The 22,153-nt window shown below is 41.9% G+C and overlaps 1 protein-coding gene across 1 annotated transcript in view; it reads right to left on the minus strand.

The window, feature by feature from the left end:
• The window catches only part of LOC112634945, a 27,085-nt gene continuing 4,932 nt past the window's right edge, over positions 1-22,153 (minus strand). Inside the window, exons 3-4 of the mRNA XM_025402845.1 lie at positions 19,970-20,196; positions 1-2,305 (exon numbers count right to left, since the gene is read on the minus strand). Coding sequence (XP_025258630.1) covers positions 20,190-20,196 — 7 coding nt within the window. The 3' untranslated portion in view covers positions 1-2,305; positions 19,970-20,189. The remainder of the gene's footprint in view (positions 2,306-19,969; positions 20,197-22,153) is intronic.

Below are 22,153 nucleotides of genomic sequence, written 5' to 3' on the forward strand. Positions count from 1 at the left end.
AGAGATGGGGCCTCACTATGTTGTCCAGGCTGGTCTTGAACTCCTGGGCTCAAACCATCCTCCTACCTTGGCCTCCCAAAGTGCTAGGATTATAGGCATATGCCAGGGTGTCTGGCTTTATAGGTGCTATCTTGAAGAAGAGCTCTTGGGTGAAACCTTTAAGGATGCAAGTGAAGCAGAATAGGGCAGGGGAGAAGCTGGGTAAAGAGGTGACCATAGCCCCAGCCTGAAGCCATTCTTAGATCTGGAGGGTGATTGGTACCTGTGGTATAATACAAAATATATATTAATCTTGGTCTGTGGTTCCCAGCATAGAGCTCCTAACCCCCTTGGAAATTACTCTTTTGCAAATGAGATGATTTTTGCTGGGAGAGGGGGCCTAGGTAGCTTTAGGATGGGGCCTGGACACAGGAAAAACCAACCATGTACTGAGAAGGTTAGAACTTCCAGCCTTGATCTCCCACCTCTGAGAGCTGGAGAGAGGCTAGAGATGGAGTTCAATCACCAATGGCCAATGATTTAATCAATCATGTGTACTTACTGAAACTGCCATAAAAAAATTCCTACACAATGGGGCTTGGAGAGCTTCTGAGTTGGTGAACATATCCAGGAGAGTGGCTCATCCCACCTCCCCAGGGACAGAGGCTCCTGCATTCAGACCCTTCCTCAATACCCCTCCATCTGGCTGCTCGTGTGTGTCCATCATAATAAAGTGTAATAGTAGGTATGGCATTTTCCTGAGTTCTGTGAGGATTCTAGTGAATTATCAAAGCTGGGTGGGGAAAGTCACAGAACCCCTGAATTCATAGTCCACTGGGCAGAAGTGTGGGTCACCTGGGGACCCCATTTGTGGCTTGTGTCTGAAGTCTTGTGGAGCTGAGCCCTTTAACCTGTGGGAGCTGGGTTTCATAAAGGGAATCTGGGCACAACACAACAGTGTTTACTAAAAGGTAATGCTACTGAAACACCAGAGATCCAGTCTAGGTCCTGCTGCTTGTTACACGGAATGCCAATCACTGAGACAATAAGTATTGCCGGGGAAGAAAGCTTTAATGGGGTGTTGCAACCAAGGAGAATAGGAGATAAAGTCTCAAGTGTGTTTGACAGACTAAAATTGAGGGTTTTATATAGCAGGAAAGGTGGGAAAACAGGAATTAAGGAGGAGTATGGAAGTAATCATGACGGATGAGGGATCTGGCGTCTCCATCTGGATACAATGATCTGATGAGTTTTAGGTTTTTGTTTTTGCCTGAGTGTCTGTTTTTCGAGGAAGGAATTCAGATGAGATAAATGTAAGTTTTAAATTTTAAAAACAGGAAGGGTTTTTATGTTTCTTTTAAAAACTGTAATAACATTTCTATGGGACAATTGGGCTGGTTTTAATCCCCTTTTTCTATTCATTAATTTTTCAATCATGGGGAATATGGTTGTCTACCTTTTTGGCTACTTAATGCTAAGGGGTGCATTGTGGGATAATGATGGGAAATGAAAACATCACCCCTGAATCTGAAGGGCTCAGGAGCACCTGATCGGCATCCTGCTTGTTGGAGCACCATGATTTAAAAAAAAAAAAAAATGCCCAAGTATTAAAGTGAATCCCTTAACGAATCCAAGAGAACAATCCTAAGCCTATTAAAAAGTATTTCTGACTCATAGCTGGGTGCAGTGGCTCACGCCTGTAATCCTAGCACTCTGGGAGGCCGAGGCAGATGTGACTCACTTGAGGTCAGGAGTTCAAGACCAGCCTGAGCAAAGTGATGAAACCCTGTCTCTACTAAAAATACAAAAATTAGCTGGGCGTGATGGTGCACGCCTGTAGTCCTAGCCACTTGGGAGGCTGAAGAATGAGAATTGCTTGAACTTGAGAAGTGAAGGTTGCAGTGAGCTGAGATTGCGCCACTGTACTCCAGCCTGGGTGACAGAGTGAGACTCTGTCTCAAAAAAAAAATTACTAAAAATTGTTTTTGGTTCATTATATCCTGCATGCAAGAAGGGTTTTGGGGAGAATAATGCCAACCTGAAAAGCACATGTTCCATTTATGATTTCTGATTTAGGGTCTTTGGCTGGGCATTGAATATTAACTTAAGGCCATCTTAGGGTTCACAAGAGCATGCCTGTTTTTTTCTGGAGGGATGCCAGAGGGACAGGTTTTATCTGAGTGTGGTGAATCCATGGCTTAACACTGGCTAACCTGGCGGATGAGTGGGTAATCAGCAGCATCTCAAAAGGACTGATCCATGGTGGTTGCAGCTGGTTTGCAGCCTGCTGGGATTTCCAGGTCTTCAGCATGACTTGGTTTCTCAGCTTCAAAGAGAAAAGAGGCACATCTGTAGGACGCCGGAGCCTGTTGGAAGCAAGCTCAGAAAGACTAGTTAATATATTTTTAAAACACCAGGTTAATATTCCCGTCATTATAAAGCCAGTTCCCAATGGCTTGCATATGAAGCATATTATTGGTTGCTTCCTCTGGGGTGTTCCACTTGGCATTGATAAGTGGAGTTGGGCAGCCCGCTTCTCAGGGTAAATAGATCTTACAGTGGCTTTTATCCAGTTTACCAGGCTGGTCATTCTCTCAGGAATAGCTTCCAGTGTGTCTGAATTATATATACCCATCTATGATTGTTCAACAGTGAGCTGTGGGTCTTGCTTATGGTCACTCAGCAAACACTAGGATTTCAGTCGTGGTTTGTCGGACCCCCAAGCTGCCGCTCTCCATGGCCACACGGTCTGGCCACCTTCAGGTTTTCTCCCTAGCTTCCCTGTCACTCAGTGGTTCTCAAACTCTAGTATGCAGCAGAATCACTGGACTGCTTCTTCAAGTAGATTTCTGGGCCCCAGCATGACAACTTTGATTCAGTTCGTCTGTGCCAGCCAGAGCTATGGCCGGCTACATTATTTGCAAAGCCTCATGCAAAAGGAAAATGCAGGCCAGGCGGGATGGCTCATGCCTGTAAACCCAGCACTTTGGGAGGCCAAGGCAGGTGGATCACCTGAGGTGAAGAGTTCGAGACCAGCCTGGCCAACCTGGTGAAACTCCATCTCTACTAAAAATACAAAAATTAGCTGAGTGTGGTGGTGCACACCTGTAATCCTAGCTACTCGGGAGCCTAGGGCAGGAGAATCACTTTAGCCCAAGGGGTGGAGGTTGCAGTGAGCTGAGATCATGCCACTGCACTCCAGCCTGGGCAACAGAGCAAGGCTTCATCTCAGGAAAAAAGAAAAAGAATATGTAGAGGTCTCATCCTAGGGTGGGGAAGTCAATTTCCCCTTCCCACTGGCTCAGTGCCCTAGTCCATAGCAGACAGGCCACCATGCCCACCAATGCTAACTGCAGCCTCACACCAGGACACGCTTAGTACCTGGATCAGGGATGGGAAGAAGCCCCTGATAAGTAGCCCACGGATTGAACTGGTGCTGCCACCCTAGAGTGGGGACAGCTGCTGCCTGGCCCTGGCCTGAGCACCACGCAGTGTGCATGCAACCCCGATCCTCTCCGTGTTTGTGCCCAGGCCCCCGCCAGGGACAGAGGGCAATGGCAAACACAAGCCTCCTCTCATCAACACAAGCCAGCTGCCACCTCGAGTGGAGGGTGGCAGTGGTCATTGGGCAGGGTGGGAAGACTAAGTGGGGTGTGGAGGATGGGGTGCAGGTGCTGAGAACCCAGGGTGGAAAGGGGAGGCAAGCTGTGAGCCAAGTCTCCAAACCCTATGCTTGCTCCATTGTCCAATTGGACTTAGTAAACACAAATTCGAAGGTAAAATCAAACTTCAGCTTTGACGTTCTGTGTGGTGACACTAGTTGCACACCCATGAATTCAACTCTGGCCAGAGAATATTTACATTTCTAGCAAGTTCCCAGGTGACCCTGAGAAGCAGTTGATCTTTCCTTTCTTTCTTCTTTCTTTCTTTTCTTTTTTTTTTCTTTTTTCTTTTCTTTTTTTTTTTTTTTTGCTTTGAGACTGAGTTTTGCTCTTGTTGCCCAGGCTGGAGTGCAATGGCGCAATCTCAGCTCACCGCAACCTCCGCCTCCTGGGTTCAAGCGATTCTCCTGCCTTAGCCTCCTGAGTAGCTGGGATTACAGGCACCCGCCACCACACCCGGCTAATTTTTGTATTTTTAGTAGAGACGGGGTTTCACTATGTTGACCAGGCTGGTCTTGAACTCCTGACCTCAGGTGATCCACCCACTTTGGCCTTCCAAAGTGCTGGGATTACAGGCATGAGTCATAGTGCCCAGCCAGTCCTTTCTTTTAAAAAGGCGCAAAGCATTGCTCCACAGTGTGACTTTCCTCTTTTCCTCGGTAAAATGGTGATGCTATTTCCTGCATTTCCTGCCTCATATGCTTTGGTGAGAGGACAAAGAGAAGGATGCCTGAAAGTGCCCGGCACAGTGGTTGGAACAAAGCACATACTCGGGAAATGTTAGCAGTGGCACTAATAGTAATAGTCATAATTATTATTGCTGCCACCACCTTCACTTTTGTTCAGGCTGTTGTGTCTGATGCCTTTTTCTAGTGCCCCCTATTTCCCCTCTGCTGTCTTCAGAAAAGAAACTAGAGAAGTACAGGGGCAGGGCAGGGCTAGGGAGGGACACCTCAGGTCAGAGCCAGTTATTGCCAAAAGCCAAATCATGAGGAGATATGTAAAGATGCTGAGGTTTGCCAGAACAAACTAAAAACTCAGATCCTCTGAAATTGGCCCTGGAGGGAGAAATCTGAGTGTGAGGAGAACGTAGGCAAACCATTTCACCCCACTGTTCCCTGGAGATTGTGTGTCCAGTCTGTAAAAGACACATAAATATCTCTAAGGGGTAGAAAGCTCCAGATGTTCTTCAGAGGAGGACAGAGCAAGTCCTGGAGATAAAGATCCAACTCCCACAGCCACCCCCTCCTGCCCCTTCAGGAGTGAGTGGGGAGGTATCACTTTCCTTTCAATATTTAGACCAGGTTATGACGTTCAGAGCACAAGAACCCTGCACAGAGGCTGGCTTCTCCCCGCAGGGCTTCACCACATTCGAGATTACGTGGTCTCGCTTGCTCTCCAGGGTTCACCCATCCCATCTCACACGGCAGACATCCACTGTTCTCAAACTCTGGGCCAGGGGACCAAGGCCAGAGAGAGAGAACAAGCCTGAGTGCCTCTGCAGTGGGTCTGGACTGTGGAATGTTCCAGGATGCTTAAAAAATACTGATGCCTGGGTCCCACCCCCAGGAATTCTGATTTAATTAATTTAGGGTGCATTCTATGTATCAGTATTTTGAAAACTCAGCAGGGGTTACTACTGTGCACTTGAGGCTGGGAGCCACTGCTGTCCCGCCCACTCTGTTCTGGGATATTCTCTGAGGATCCTTCTCTGAATGGCTGACAGGCAGGGTGAACAACCGCCTCAGAGGCACCTCCATTAATCAGATGCATGAACTTGCCTTAGTAGCTATCCAGGAAGGTCTTCAGGAACCCCACTGCATGACCGCAAGAGAGAACCAGCCACTGCAGGCGAGGGGAGGACGGCCTGTGCACGTGGAATCATTTTGGGAAGAAGGAGGATCACCGGGTCAGCACAGGGTCGATTGTAGGCCTGTGTCTAGGGCATGTTCCCTGGAAATACAAAAGCTTCTTGGAGCTGTACTGAGAGCAGCTTTCGACCATGCTAAATTCCTATTAGCATTTTTTAAACGAACTAATTTGCTATTAATGTGTATTCTTTGGTGAAACTGTTCAAATATTTTGATCATCTTTTAGTTTAATTTTTTTTTTTTGAGATGGAGTCTCACTCTGTCACCCAGGTTGGAGTGCAGTGGCGCAATCTTGGCTCACTGCAACCTCCATCTCCCAGGTTCAAGTGATTCTCCTGCCTCAGCCTCCCGAGTAGCTGGGATTACAGGCGCCCGCCACCACGCCTGGCTAATTTTGCAATTTTTAGTAGAGACGGACGGGGTTTCACCATGTTAGCCAGGCTGGTCTCGAACTCCTGACCTCAGGTGATCTGCCCCCCTCAGCTTCCCAGAGTGCTGGGATTACAGGTGTGAGCCACTGTGCCCAACTAGTTCAATTTTTGGAAAATATTTTTTATTGGTTGGGTGTGGTGGCTCACACCTGTAATCCCAGCACTTTGGGAGGCCAAGGTGGGTGGATCTGAGGTCAGGAGTTCGAGACTAGTCTGGCCAACATGGTGAAACCCCACCTCTACTAAAAATGCTAAAATTAGCCAGGCATGGTGGCGGGCGCCTGTAATCCCAGCTACTCGGGAGACTGAGGCAGGAGAATCACTTGAACCTGGGAAGGTGGAGGTTGCAGTTAGCCAAGATTGCACCACTGCACTCCAGGCTGGGTGACAGAGCGAGACCCTGTCTCAAAAAAAAAAAAAAAAAAAAATATATATATATATATATATATATAATATAAATAAAATGAAGTGCTGTAAAAGTTTTTAAAATTAAAAAAACTTTTTTTTTTTTTGTAGAGTTGGAGTCTCACCATATTGACCAGGCTGTCCTCAAACTCCTGGGTTCAAGCAATTCTCCCACCTTGACCTCCCAAAGTGCTAGGATTACAGGTGTGAGCCACCATGTCCAGACCAAAAGTTCTTTATATGTTCTGGATACAAACTGTCAGATATAGAAGCCTTCTTCTGGCTCCAAGCAGCAGTAGAAGTGTTCATCAAAGCCTGGTATAGGTGCCTTGTGTTTATGAGCATTTGGCCCGGTCTGCCCTCTCTTCTGTGCCAGGCAGCACTGCCAGCTCAGGTACAACCTGCTCACGTCAGATCAAGTCCACAAACATTTACTGAACATCTATTCCCTGACAGGATCATGCTAGGAACCACGGAGAATGAAATAAATAGCTGTTGTTTATTAATATTCTTTGTAGAATGTTGACCTCGAGCAAGTTACTTGCTTCTCGATATTTCAGTTTCCTGATCTGTAAAATGTGACTGTGAAAGGACCCACCCTGAAGGGTTGTAGTAAAGTCAAAGTGAGTTAATACATCAAAATACTCAGTAGGATGTCTGGCATATATTACGTACCTAATAAATATTAGCCAATATTGTCATTATTTTAAAAATTCTTATTATTTGTTATAGCCTGGATGTTTGTGTCCCCACCAAATTTGTGTGTGTGTGTGTGTGTGTATATATATATGTATATACACACACATTTTGAGACACAGTTTCACTCTGTTCCCCAGTCTGGAGTTCAGTGGCACAATCTCAGCCCACTCCAACTTCTGCCTCCCGGGTTCAGGCGATTCTCATGCCTCAGCCTCCTGAGTAGCTGGGATTACAGGTGAGTGCCACCACGCCTGGCTAATTTTTTGTGTGTTATTAGTAAAGACGGAGTTTCAATATGTTGGCCAGGCTGGTCTCGAACTCCCGACCTCAATTGATCTGCCCGCCTCTGCCTCCCGAAGTGCTAGGATTACAGGTGTGAGCCACTGCACCCGGCCTCCAGTGCACTATGATTAAGAGGTGGAACCTTTTGGAGCTTATTAGGTCATGAGGCAGAGCCCTCATCTGTGGGATTAGTGCTCTTAGGAAAGAGGCCTGAGGGAGCTTGTTCATCCCCACTGTCATATAAGTAGGCAGCCAGAAGACACTATCTTTGAAGCGGAGTGCAGCCCTCACCAGCCAATGACTCTGCTGGCACTTTGATCTTGGACTTCCCAGCCTCCAGAACCATGAGGAATACATTTCTGTTGTTTATAAATTGCCCAGTCTAAGGTATTTTGTTATAGCAGCCTGAATGGACTAAGACATTATGACAACTGCTACCACGGTGAGATGGAACTTAGAGGGTAATGGGGAAAACAAGCAATTATAATAGAGTGGTAGGTACTAATACACCTGGAAGCAGAGGTGCCATGGGAATATTCTGGAAGGGCCCCTATACAGGATTGGGGGTTATTGAAGGTTTCCTAAAGAAAACAGTGGCTTAGCTGAGAACAAGAAGTGGTCAAGACATTTCCAGGTATAGGAGGGACTGTGTATTAGTCCATTTTCATGCTGATGTTAAAGACATACCCAAGACTGAGTAAATTACAAAGTAAAAGAGGCTTAATGGACTCACATCTCCACCTGCCTGGGGAGGCCTCACAATCATGGCAGAAGGCAAAAGTCATGTCTTATATGACAGCAGGCAAGAGAGAGAGCGAGAGTCAAGTAAAAGGGTTTCCCCTCATAAAACCATCATATCTCATGAGACTTACTCACTACCATGAGAACAGTATGGGGGAAACAGCCCCCATGATTCAATTATCTCCCACCAGGTCCCTCCCACAACACATGGAAATTATGCGAGCTACATTTCAAGATGAGATTTGGTTGGGGACACAGTCAAACCATATCAGACTGTGAGGAGGAAGAACATTCCAGGCAGAGGGTCTAGCAATGTACAGTCTGCAGGTAAGAGAGGAACGGCTTGGTGGAGAAGTTGTGGGGTGCTGAGAGGAAAGAAGGGACACCACAGTAGGGTCATCCAGACCTGTTAAGCCATGATAAGGAGTTTGGACTTGATCTAAAGATGGAGAAGTCACAGATCCTGCCCTTGAGTAGCTTCAAGTTAAACAGGAGAGGTGGACATAAAACAGATCATTTATTAATTATGTCATAGTTTAATATAATGTGAGAAGACAGAGAAGAGACCCCAAACCCTGACTATGGCAGAGAAGGGGTTCTAGAAAAAGCCAAGATGAAATGCCCAGATCAACACAGATAGGTGTCACAAGGGAACACTTCCTCTTCCCAAGCATGCTATCTTGACCCTCTTCCCAGAGTCTTGGTGTAACGTCATCCTCCACCAAGTCAGAAACCTTAATGTGATCCCCCATGCTACTTTCTCCCTCATCCCTCCCTCACATTCGACCAATGGCTGAGTCCCACTGAGTTGTTGCCTCTAACTGTGTCACTCCCAATTTCCCTAGGCAAGGGCTTCAGCATCTGTTCAAGGGATACTTTCAGCAACCGGGTCTATCTATCTGGATTTGCCCTGATCAAATTCCCTTTCCACACTGTGACTGCCAGAGTGTCTTCCAGCACTTCCAACATGTCAATCCAGTCATGTTTCTCTCTTGGGCAAAACTATTTAGTTCCACAACATCTTGCTGGGTCTGAATTTCTATGCATCCATAGATCTATCAAGAGCTAAGAATGAATGTGTGTAAAATATCTTTACCTCCTCTGGGGAACTGTAAAAGACCCTTTTTAATTCTATTTTTAGTATTAAAGATATGTCAATATCTTTTCCTATGTGTAATTTCACTAAACTTGAACTGTTCTTTCTTGAACAACCTGAATTAAGGTTGGAAGTTGTGTCTAGACCTTCCAGTGGTAGGGATTAAAATATATAAATACATAAATATAAATTCTTAACTTCCTTATTTGTTTTCCCAGGGTGAGCACCATGTAAATGCTAAATTATTGGTTAGTGGGAAGAAAGGTTATTCTGTCATGGAGTCCTCCATACACACTGACCTCTTAGCCTGAATAATGTAAGATTTCAGCATTTTCCCCCTTCTTTGTTCTTCTCTAAGGTGGTTCTTTTCTACTTTTGCTTTTGCTTTTAAGAGTCAGGTTTATTAGGGACTAATTTTAACAAAATTTACCCCTGTATATACATAATTCAGTAAGTATTGTTGATTTCCTGCAGTCATGTAACTGCCTTGTCAAGATACAGAATACGTCCATCAACTCCAGAAATCCTCTCAGGCATCTTTGCAGTTGATCTCCTCACCCACCCCCACTTCCTGGCAATAGCTGATCTGTTTTCCAGAATGTAATATTAATGGAATCAAATAAAATATAGCCTTTTGTTTCTGCTTGCTAATAGTATATCAGTTTTGAGAATAATTCATATTGTTGCATGAATCAGTAGTTTTTTTTTTTTTCATTGCTGACTATTATTCCATGGTCTGAATGTAGTGGAATTTGTTTATCCATTTCCCTGTCGGTGGACATTTGGGCTGTTTCCAGTGTTTAGCTATTATGAATAAAGTTGTAATTGTAACATGAATACAGGTCTTTATGTAGACATATGAATTCATTTCTCTTGCAAAAATCCCTGAGAGTGGTATTGCTGGATCACACAGTAAATGTGTATTTAATTTTATAAAAACTGCCAAACTGTTTTAAAGTGGTTTGATTATTTTTCATTCCCACCATCGATGTAAGAGAGTTTCAGTTGCTCCATACGCTTGTCAAAAGTTTGATAATGTCCCTCCTTGTAATTTTAGACATTCTAGTGGGTATGCAATGGTACTTTGTCATATCTTAATTTACATTCCCCAAAATTCAAATTAGCATCTTTTAATGAACAAATTTACATTAATATGTATATTTGTTGGTAAAAGTGTCTGTTCAAATATTTTGATCATTTTTTAGTTCGATTCAAAAAATATTTTTATTTTTGAGCTGTCAAAGTTCTTTATATATTCTGGATACAAGTTATAGACATAAAATTTTATAAAATTTTTCTGTCTGTGGCTTTAAATTTTTTTCTTAATATTATCTTTTTGCCCAGGCATGGTAATCCCAGCACTTTGGGAGGTTGAGGTGGGTGGATCACTTGAAGTCAGGAGTTTGAGACCAGCCTGGCCAACTTGGCGAAACCCTTTCTCTACTAAAAATACAAAAATTAGCGGGGTATGGTGGCACATGCCTGTAATCTCAGCTACTCTGGAGGCTGAGGCAGCAGAATTGCTTGAACTTGGGAGATGGAGGTTGCAGTGAGTGGATATCGTGACATTGCATTCCAGCTTGGTCAACAGAGTAAGACCCTGTCTTTGAAAAAAAAAAAGAAAGAAAAGAAAAGAAAAAAGTTTATTTTTTTTATAGCAGCTTTATTGAGCTACATTCATATGACATCTTTTGAAGAGCAGAACATTTTAATTTTGATAAGCTCCAATGTATCAAATTTTTCTTATATGGTTTGAGATGTTTGTGTCCTTTCTGAGAAAGCTTTGCCTAATTCAAGATCATATAATTTTATCCTATGTTTTCTCAGAAGTTTTATAATTCTGACTTACATGTAGGTCTGTAATCCATTTCAAGTTAATTTTTGTATATAGTATGAAGTAATGATCAACGTTCATTTCTTTTGATGTGTCAATGTCCAATTGTTATAGTACCATTTGTTGAAGAGCTATCCTTTCTCCATTGAATTACCTTGGCACTTTTGTTGAAAATCAATTGACTCTATATTTATGGTCTATTTCTGGACTCCCTTGTCTGTTCCTTTGGTCTAGATGTCTATTCTTACACCAGTATTGCACTGTCTTGAATCCTGTAGCTTAGAATAAATCTTAAAATCAAATAACATGACTCTTCCAACTTTGTTATTCTTTTTCAGAATCATCTTTAGGTGCTTTGCATTTTTATATAATTTGTTAATTTTTACCCCCCAAAAAGGCTGTTGAGGTTTTGTTTAGATTATGTTGAATCTACAGACTAATTTGGGGAGAACTGACATTTTAGCCATATTGACTCTTCCAAGCCATGAGCATACTCTGTCTCTTTATTTGTTCTACCATAGTTTCTCTCAGTATTTAAAAACATTATTTCAATGTAGAGGTCTTACATCACTAAGTATTTCATGTTTTAAAAATTATTATAAATTGTATTTTTAACATTTTACATTTCCAATGGTTTCTTGCTAGTAAATAGAAAAACTATTTTTTATATTGACTTCGTATCTTGAATCCTAACTAAATTTACATATTTTATTTTTCTAGCACTGGCTAGAAACTTAGGGGGAAGCATTTGATTTTTTACCATTAAAAATTATGCTAACTGTAGGTTGTTTATAAATAAAATTTATCAGATTGAGGAAGTTTCTTTCTATTACCAGTTTGCTGAAATTTTTTTATGATGAATGTATGTTGAATTTTATAAACACTTTTTTTTGCATGGATTGAGATAATTATATAATTGTACTATTTTAGTCCATTGAGATCAAGAGTTTTACTGATTGACTTTGAATGTTGAACTAACCTTGCCTTCCTAGAATATGCCCAAGTATGTCCTTTTTAAATATTTCTGGATTCAGTTTGCTAATCTTTTGTGACTATGTTCGTGAGAGATATTGGTCGCTAGCATCATGATGACAGGATCAAATTCACACATAATAATACTAACCTTAAATGTAAATTGGCTAAATGTCCCAATTAAAAGATATAGAATGGCAAGCTGGATAAAGAGTCAAGACCCATCAGTGTGCCATATTCAAGAGACTCATCTCATGTGCAAAGACACACTTAGGCTCAAAATAAAGGAACGGAGGAAAATTTACCAAGCAAATGGAAAGCAGAAAAAGCAGGGGTTGCAATCCTAGTTTCTGACAAAACAGACTTTAAACCAACAAAGATAAAAAAAGACAAAGAAGGGCATTACATAATGGTAAAGTGCTGAATTCAATAAGAAGAACTAACCATCCTAAATATACATACACCCAATACAGGAGCAACCAGATTCATAAAACAAGTTCTTAGAGACCTACAAAGAGACTTAGACTCCCACACAATAATAGTGGGAGACTTTAACACCCCACTGTCAATATTAGACAGGTCATCAAGACAGAAAATTTAAAAAGATATTCAGGACTTGCATTTAGCTCTGTACCAAGTGGACCTGATAGATATCTACAGAACTCTCCACCCCAAAAAACAACAAATATATATTCTTCTCAGTGCCACATGGTGCTTACTCTAAAACTGATCACATAATTGGAAGTAAAACACTTCTCAGCAAATGCAAAAGAACTGAAATAATAACAAACAGCTCTCAGACCACAGGGCAATCAAATGAGAACTCAAGATTAAGAAACCCATTCGAAACTACACAACTATATGGAAATTGAACAACCTGCTCCTGAATGACTCCTGGATAAATAATGAAATTAAGGCAGAAATCAAGAAGTTCTTTGAAACCAATGTGAACAAAGAGTCAACATACACCCCAGAATCTCTAGGATGCAGCTAAAGCAGTGTTAAGAGGGAAATTCATAGCACCAAATGCCCACAGATCTGAAATTGACATCCTAACATCACAACTAAAAGAACTAGAGAACTAAGAGCAAAGAAAGTCGAAAGCTAGCAGAAGACAAGAAATAACCAAGATTGGAGCAGAACTGAAGGAGACAGAGACACGAAAAACCCTTCAATAACTCAAAGAATCCAGGAGCTGCATTTTTGAAAAAATTAATAAAATAGATAGACTGCCAGCTAGACTAATAAAGAAGAAAAGAGAGAGGAGTCAATTAGACACAATAAAAAATGATAAAGGGGATATTACCACTGACCTCACAGAAATACAAACAACCATCAGAGAATACTATAAACACCTCTATGCAAATAAACTAGAAAATCTAGAAGAAATAGATAAATTCCTGGACACATACACCCTCCCAAGACTAACCAGGAAGAAGTTGAATACATGAATAGACTAACAAGTTCTGAAATTGAGGCAGTAATAAATAACCTACCAACCAAAAGAAGCCCAGGACCAGATGGATTTACAGCTGAATTCTACCAGATGTACAAAGAGGAGCTGGTAGCATTTCTTCTGAAACTATTCCAAACAATTGAAAAGGAGGGACTAATCCTTAACTCATTTTATGAGGCCAGCATCATTCTGATACCAAAACCTGGTATCAGACAAATAAAGGAAACTTCAGGCCAATATCCCTGATGAACACTGATGCAAAAATCCTCAATAAAATACTGGCAAACCAAATCTAGCAGCATATCAAAAAGCTTATCCACCACGATCAAGTTGGCTTCATCCCAGGATGCAAGGCTGGTTCAACATATGCAAATCAATAAACATAATTCATCACATAAACAGCACTAAAGGCAAAAACCACAAGATTATCTCAAGAGAACAGAAAAGGCTTTTGATAAAATTCAACATCCTTCATGTTAAAAACTCTCAATAAACTAGGTATTGATGGAACATACCTCAAAATAATAAGGGCCATTTATGACACACTTACAGCCAATATCATACTGAATGTACAAAAGCTTCCTCTTGAAAACCTGCACAAGACAAAGATGCTCTCTCTCACCATTCCTATTCAACATAGTATTGGAAGTTCTGGCCAAGGCAGTCAAGCAAGAGAAAGAAATAAAAGGTATTCAAATTGAAAGAGAGGAAGTCAAACTATCTCTTTTGGCAGATCACATGATCCTATATCTAGAAAACCCCATCATCTCAGCCCCAAAGCTTCTTAAGGTAATAAGCAACTTCAGCAGTCTCAGGATACAAAATTAATGTGCAAAAATCACTAGCATTCCTAGACACAAAAAATAGACAAGTAGAGAGCCAAATCATGAATGAACTCCCATTCACGACTGCTACAAAGAGAATCAAATACCTAAGAATACAGCTAACAAGCAAAGTGAAGGACCTCTTCAAGGAGAACTATAAACCACTGCTTGAGGAAATCAGAGAGGACACAAACAAATGCAAAAACACTCCATACTCATGGATAGGAAGAATCAATATCATGAAAACGGCCATAATGCCCAAAGTAATTTATAGATTCAATGCTATTCCCATTAAACTGCCATTGACATTCTTCACAGAGTTAGAAAAAACTACTTTAAAATTCATATGGAACCAAAAGAAGAGCCCCTGTAGCCAAGACAACCCTAAGCAACAAGAGCAAAGCTGGAAGCATAATGCTACCCAACTTCAAACTATACTACAAGGCTACAGTAACCAAAACAGCATGGTACTGATGCAAAAACAGACACATAGACCAATGGAATGGAATAGAGAACTCAGAAATAAGACTGCACATCTACAAGCACCTGATCTTCTCCAAACCTGAAAAAACAAGCAATGGGGGAAAGGACTCCCTACTTAATAAATGATGCTGGGAGAACTGGCTAGCCATATGCAGAAAACGGAAACTGAACCCCTTCCTTACACCTTATACAAAATTGACTCAAGATGGATTAAAGACTTAAATGTAAAACTCAAAACTATAAGAACTCTAGAAGAAAATCTAGAGAATACCATTCAGGACATAGGCATAGGCAAAGATTTTATGACAAAAATATCAAAAGCAATTACAATGAAAGCAAAAAATGACAAACGGGATCTTGATCTTTTGCACAGCAAAAGAAACTATCATCAGAGTGAAGAGGAAACCTACAGAATGGGAGAAAATTTTTGCAATCTATCCATCTGACAAAGGCCTAATATCCAGAATCTACAAGGAACTTAAACAAATTTACAAGAAAAAAAAAAACCAAACAAGTCCATTAAAAAGTGAGGAAAGGACATGAACAGATGCTTCTCAAAAGAAGACATTTATGGAGCCAATAAACATGTGGAAAAAAACTTAACATCACTGATCATTAGAGAAATGCAAATCAAAACCACTAAGTGAGGGGGGGCATCCGTGGTGAGGAGGACTTTTTGAATGGTATGTGCTATGTCCGGTGAACGATAATATGTATTACTGTACGATTAATTCAGGTTTGGTCTGTTGATATTCGTGGGGGAGTGCATAGGCTTTGGATGGTTGTGTTATGTATTACTGTTAGAGCATCTATTAGAGTTCTTGCTTGTAAGCATGTTGTCTGGGAGAGATATCATATCATGCCAGTCAGAATGGTGATTATTAAAAAGTCAAGAAACAATAGATGCTGGCGAGGCTGTGGAGAAATAGGAACGCTTTTACACTGTTGGTGGGAATGTAAATTAGTTCAATCATTGTGGAAGACAGTATAGCAATTCCTCAGAGACATAGAACCAGAAATACCATTTGACCCAGCAATCCCGTTACTGGGTCCCAAAGGAATATAAATCATTCTATTATAAAGATACATGCATGCATATGTTCACTGCAGCATTATTCACAATAGCAAAGACATGGAACCAACCCAAATGCCCATCAATAACAGACTGGATAAACAAAATGTGGTAGATATACACCATGGAATACTATGCAGCCATAGACAGGAAAGAGATCATGACCTTTGCAGGGACATGGATGGAACTGGAAACCATTATCCTCAGCAAACTAATGCAGGAACAGAAAATCAAACACCACATGTTCTCACTTATAAGTGGGAGGTGAACAATGAGAACACATGAACACAGGGAGGGGAAAAACACACACTGGGGCCTGTAGGGGTGATGGGGGTGGTGGGAGCGAGAGCATCAGGAAAAGTAGCTAATGCATGCGGGGCTTACCTAGGTGATGGGTTGATAGATGCAGCAAGCCACCACGGCACACATTTACCTATGTAACAAACCTGCACATCCTTCACATGTACTCCAGAACTTAAAATTTAAAAAAAAATTAAAAATGAGAGATGTTGGCCTATACTTTTCTCTTCTGTCTTGCCTGTCTTTGGTATGACAGACTATATAATGTTGGTCTCCTAATACAAGTTGTTAAATGTTCTCACGTCTCTGATTTTTTTTAAAGTTTATGTAGGGTGGATATTATTTTTCCATTAAATGGTATAATTCATCAATGAAGGCTTCTGAACCTGGAGAGTTTATTTCATTAATATAAATAGGGCTATAAAGTTATCTACTTTTTAATTGTTTATTTATTTATTTATTTTTATTCTGAAGGTACATCAGCAATCTACTTCTTCTTGAATAAGCTTTGTTAGTTTGTGTTTTATTTTGTGGTGGTCTCTGTGTGGGATGTTGGCATGTAACTATCTTCTGACTTCCCAGTTGCTACAGTGATCATCTATGTATTTATTCATATCATCTTATGCTATCATTTTTGTCCATTCAATGGCTGGAATCAATAGATCACAGTATAATCTGTTGTCAGTGAAGATGTGGCAGGGGGAACTTTGTGGTTGTGGCAAAGTAGAAGGCATTGTAGACCTTGGGCTAAAAATATAAGAAAGACAAGGATTTGCCTGATGGCTTTGTCAGACAAATTTGCCTCTTTTAATTAGTATGGATTTTAAAAACGGGAGAAAATTTAGAAAAGAGTAACTGGCTCAGAGAAACTTGTAATAAAAAAAATACTCCTTCCCTGCAAGCATTGGAAAAGCCAGAGAAAAGCCAGATAAATTGGCAGGACTTACCAGCATGATGCTTTCTCTCTCTCTTACTTATTTATTTATTTTTTTGGCATTTTATAAGAAACAAGACTTGACTTTAGTATTTATTTTAGAATTGTTGGCACATACTGAAATGTAACAGATTTTTTGATTGGGAGTTTTTGATAACAAAACAGAAAAAAAAAAACAATTTTCCTCAATTCTTTATCCCTGTCCTATGTTTAAATATCGTAAATCACATTTGAGAATATTATAGTTACATTTGTTGGAATAGTACTCAGTGATTTGAATCACCTATTTTAAAAGCAACTTATTGCCAAGCTGCTTTTTCAGTTAAAATGTTACTTTCATTTATACTAAACCCTATACTATTTTCTTAAGGACAATTTGTTTACAGGTACAGAATAACCTACTTAATGTACTTTGGTTTAATTTACTTACATTTGAGGTATTTTTTTCTACCATCATCAAAGAATAAAATCAGGCATATGCTATAATATGTTGGTGAAGAGAGATTAAAACCATAAGTAAAGGCAAAGTGATAAAGGCAAACTGATATTATATTACATTCCTTTATGGTGGCACATGATCATTATCATTGTAAATTTAATGCGATAGGATAGCAGAAAAGGCCTATATGTGTGATCAGCTGGCCTTCCCATGTGGAATGTATATAGAAGTTGTCCTGTGGTTTGAGGAAGCAGCTACTGTTTGCTGAGCCTCCCTCATGTGGCTCTGCCACAAGCCTTGGCTAAAGGTAGCCTCACCCGTGATTGCCAGCCTGCAGGTTGGTTCACTGGGTGCTGCTGCTTCTCAGAATTCCATGACTAAGCCAGGAGTGGTGTTTGTTCTTTACTGATAGGTATTTCTTCTGCCTGCTCTGCTTACCACATCATCACACCAGGCCTTGACCTTTGTGAACCTCTCTGGAAAGTCAAACATACCTAGAGCCTGACCAGGCTTAGGTCTAATAACACCATCAACTGCCCTTTGCAAGGTCATGGAAAAGAGGCTGGAGATGATTCAAATGAGAAGGAAACTTAACAGCTCATCCAGTCCAAATTTCTCATGACACGGATAGGAAAACAAAAGTCCAGAGATGTTAGAGGGCTCCATCCAGGTCCCCTCTACTGTGATGCCTTTCTGGACATCCCAAGGTGATTGCAGTGGTGCTTCTGGCTGTTTGCAAAACCATTCTGTGCACTCCCCCATGACTTCTCACCCTTTGTTAGAATGATCTGTTGATGGTTTCTCTCTTACTAGAACTAGACCTCTTTGAGAGGAAGGCTGAGTCCCCCTAGTGGGTTCTACTAGGCCTGGAACCTTGTAAGTACTCATGCATGTTTGTTGACTTGGTGAATCTCTCTCATGCTGTCTGCTAGGTACTATTGTTTTGGGGCCAGCCTCATGGAGATTAAGCAGAAACTTCAAGAAAGCCAAACTGCTCTTGGTAGCAGACCAGAGCCTGAAGGGTAAGCCAAAGTGTAAGCGGGGAAGCACATCCAAGTAGGGGAAGATAAAAAAAGTGGATCCAGGGCAGAAAAAGGTGGTAAAAGTGTTTCGGTTCCCTCACTTACAGACGCATTGGATTCATTTATTCATTCATTCAGTAACTTTATATTGGGCCAGAAGCTGTTGTAGGCACTGAAGATATAGTGGTGAGTATAACAAAGTCCCTGCTTATGTCACAGTGGCAAGAAAGACAATAAACAAATAAATGAGTCTCATACAATGCTGAAGGCAGACTTTTATCTCTCAGGAGTATCTTAATAAAGATCTTCCACTCCCTTAGAACAAGTGTTCTCACCTGAGGTCAACAGACCCCTGCAGATTTAGAGTGAGGCTTCAGGTTGTCAATTAAGCCCCCAAATCTGTGCATCTAGAACATTTTTTCTGCAGAGAAAGTCTTAGATGTGGCCTACCAATAAATGCCTACAGAGTCAGGTGGGAATATGGAAGAATGAAATACATCAGGTGTGAGAACCCAGTCTCTTAAACACAGAGGAATATTATTTTCTGCCACAGAGAAATATACCTTCTCCCTTTTGTTCTGACATATTCAGTCTTTTGGGTCTATCTTTTATTTCCTCACTTCTGGTAGAGACGGGTCCAGATAAATATCTCTCCACTATAAGAACAACAGTAATGCAAGGGTGATGACAAAAGGCAAGCAATGCTCAGTGTTGGGGAGACCTTGGGGCTGGTGAGGATTGGGCAAATGGGAGGGCACATGCCTTCTAAGGTGGGCAATCACTCCTCTGCTTCAGTTGATCGTTGCCTTGAGGAAATGGGACCCAGTATTGACAGACCTTATGGCTGGTTAAGGGAAAGCAGAAATCTGGTTCTCTTTGGGGATGAAATCTCAATTTAGTTCACATTTTCTTTAGAGAATCTTGGCATACCAACCAGAACACTCTAAGTGAGTCAAATATGGTCCCCGTAGGCAGGTGGTTTGTGACCTCTGGTCTCTAGATGCTCCCAGAATTTCAGATTGATTCGTGTCTTACATAAGTTTGATAACCACTGTCCTAGAATATGACTGCCCTCCATTCTGTGGCGGAAAGCCAGAAGGCATGGACATTTACCATGTTCCTGGGTCCCAGAAGTCTAGGGGAAAGCCATCTGCCTCACTGCTCTCTGCCCCATCCTGGGCCCAGAGCACTAATGCCAGTGGCATCTGCTCTGTTCCTCTCCCTCTCCCTTTGTCTACCAGTGAGTGTCCTCCGTTATGGAGATGGAGCAAGTAGTATATTGTAAAAGGGACTTAGTGCTGAGAAGCACCAGAGGAAAAGTAGGAGATGCTCATTAAAGTGGAAGGCAGCTCTCTTCTTCCCCTTCTCCATTCTGCATTCTGCTCTCTCCCCTAAACGCCCCCACACCCAACCCCCAAACTCTTGAGAATGCCCAAATCCAACCAGGTCAGGAAAAAATAAACTCACTGGTTTCTGTAGTGAGAAGCCCAAGTGTGGTGCAGCTTCCGGCATGTGGGATTCAAACACTCAGAAATTTCTCCCTCTCACCCAACCTCAGCTCTGCTCTTTTCTCTGTTGCCTTTGTTCGTTGACAGGCTCCCTCCATGTGGTGGAAAAGTTGACCTGCATGGTCTTTATCACTCATCATTTCAGAAGGGGAGAGCCTACTTCTCTTGTAGCATTTCCATCAAATCCTGAAAAGAAAAATAATCTGGTTAGTTGTACTGGACTTGTGATACTGGACAAACCTCTATGTCCAAGAGCTCGAGGCACTCCCATTGGCTCACCCAGGTCACACACTCTTCAGTGAGTGCATCCCAGGATCACAGGGAGTCTTGAGGGCGCTGTGTGTGGTAGGGTGGTAGGGAGATGGCAAACTCTAAAAGGAAGAGATGGTGGATACTTAAAGCCTACCTTCTGCCCACAGGTGTGTCAGACACAATCTTCAAAGGCCATCCTATTGTTCCCCTATCCCCCAAACAAACAATGAAAAACCCTCCTGGCAATTTGGCAGTAGCTCAGTGTGGAGCATTTGTCAATTCCAGCATTAGAATGTCTGCATTGCAAAACCAGAAATGTCCAGTCCTGGTTTGGCACACTGAAGAGATTTTCAAGCCTTGGCAACTCCTCAGTGCAGGCAGTGGAGGAAATGCTCCAGCTTTGTGAAAATCTTCTCCCTTCCCTCCTCATGGAGAATAAGTGTTCATCACTGCAGCCATGAACCTGCCACACTGAACACATATGGTCTGAAAATCTAGGGACAAATGGAATAACTTTGGAAACCTGCAAATTTTAAAGCCAAAAGGGCGCTCCAGGGAACCAACTACATGAAGTTCTCTGGAAGCCACAGGATGGGAGGTTTGGTGGGGGTGGAGGTGACCGTAGATTTTACGTAGGTAAATGTAAGACAATCTTATCCATAGAGAGAAAAATCCAAACTCACTGAGAGTAAAAGGATGATAGTTGAAATAACAGCTAATTGTTATTATTTGCTAAGTTCCAAAGCACTTTTCATAGATTATCTCAATTAATTATCACTACAGCCCTGTAAGGTAGGTGCCACGATCATCTCCAGAAGAGGTTAAATCAATTGCCAAAGATCACATATGTAGCAACTAGTGGCAGAGTGAGGATTCATACCTGGGCAGCTTAACTTTAAAGCCATGGTGCTAATGCATCCATCCATCCATCCATCCATTCATTCAGTGATTATATTGGATGCCTACTACATACTAAGAACTATATTCAAGGTGCTGAAGTACAGCTGTGAACAACACAAGTACAAATCTATGAAGCAGAGTTGGGGAGAAAGTAAGTTAGAGAAAAAAGATATAAACTAGGTTAGATGGTGATCACGATTAAGGAAAAAACTAGAGCAAGGAGGAGAGAGAACTGTGCAGCGGGAGGGTCAATTCTGAGTGAGACAACAGGCAAGGTCTCACTAAGAACGTGGCATTAAATAAAGATTTGAGGAAGTGAGGGAGCAAACCTTGCAGCTATCTAAAAGACCAGCATGAGAGGTAGAGGAGACAGCTCTCTACCCGACCTGGTACAAAGATCCTGAAGCAGGGGCAAGGCTAATGAGTTCTAGAATTAGCAAGGAGTCCAGTGTAACTTGAACAGAGTGATCAAAGAACAGAACAGGAGGAAATGAGGTCAGAGAGGTAAACAGGCTGGAGTGCAGTGGCACGGTCTCGGCTCACTGCAACCTCCGTCTCCCGGGTTCAAGGGATTCTCCTGCCTCAGTCTCCCTAGTAGCTGGGATTACAGGCACGCGCCACCATGCCCAGCTAATTTTTGTATTTTTAGTAGAGACAGGGTTTCCCCATGTTGGCCAGGCTGGTCTCGAACTCCTGACCTCAAGTGATCCACCCGCCTTGGCCTCCCAAAGTGCTGGGATTACAGGCGTGAGCCACTGCTCCCGGCCAGGATTCTTTTAATCAAGTGTGATGCAGCCATCGGGGTTGGAGCATTCTAGGAAGAGGGAACAGCATCTGCCAAGGCAACAGGAAAGCACATAAAAAGGAGTTGCTGGAAGATTCATTTCAACCCACAACCAAGTAGATATTAAATTTACGTTATAAAAATGTTAGGGCCAGGAGCGGTGGCTCACACCTGTAAACCTGGCACTTTGAGAGGCCTGTTAGTTTT

Source organism: Theropithecus gelada, chromosome 11 (genome assembly GCF_003255815.1).
Source record: "Theropithecus gelada isolate Dixy chromosome 11, Tgel_1.0, whole genome shotgun sequence".
NCBI classification, from domain to species: Eukaryota; Metazoa; Chordata; class Mammalia; order Primates; family Cercopithecidae; genus Theropithecus; species Theropithecus gelada.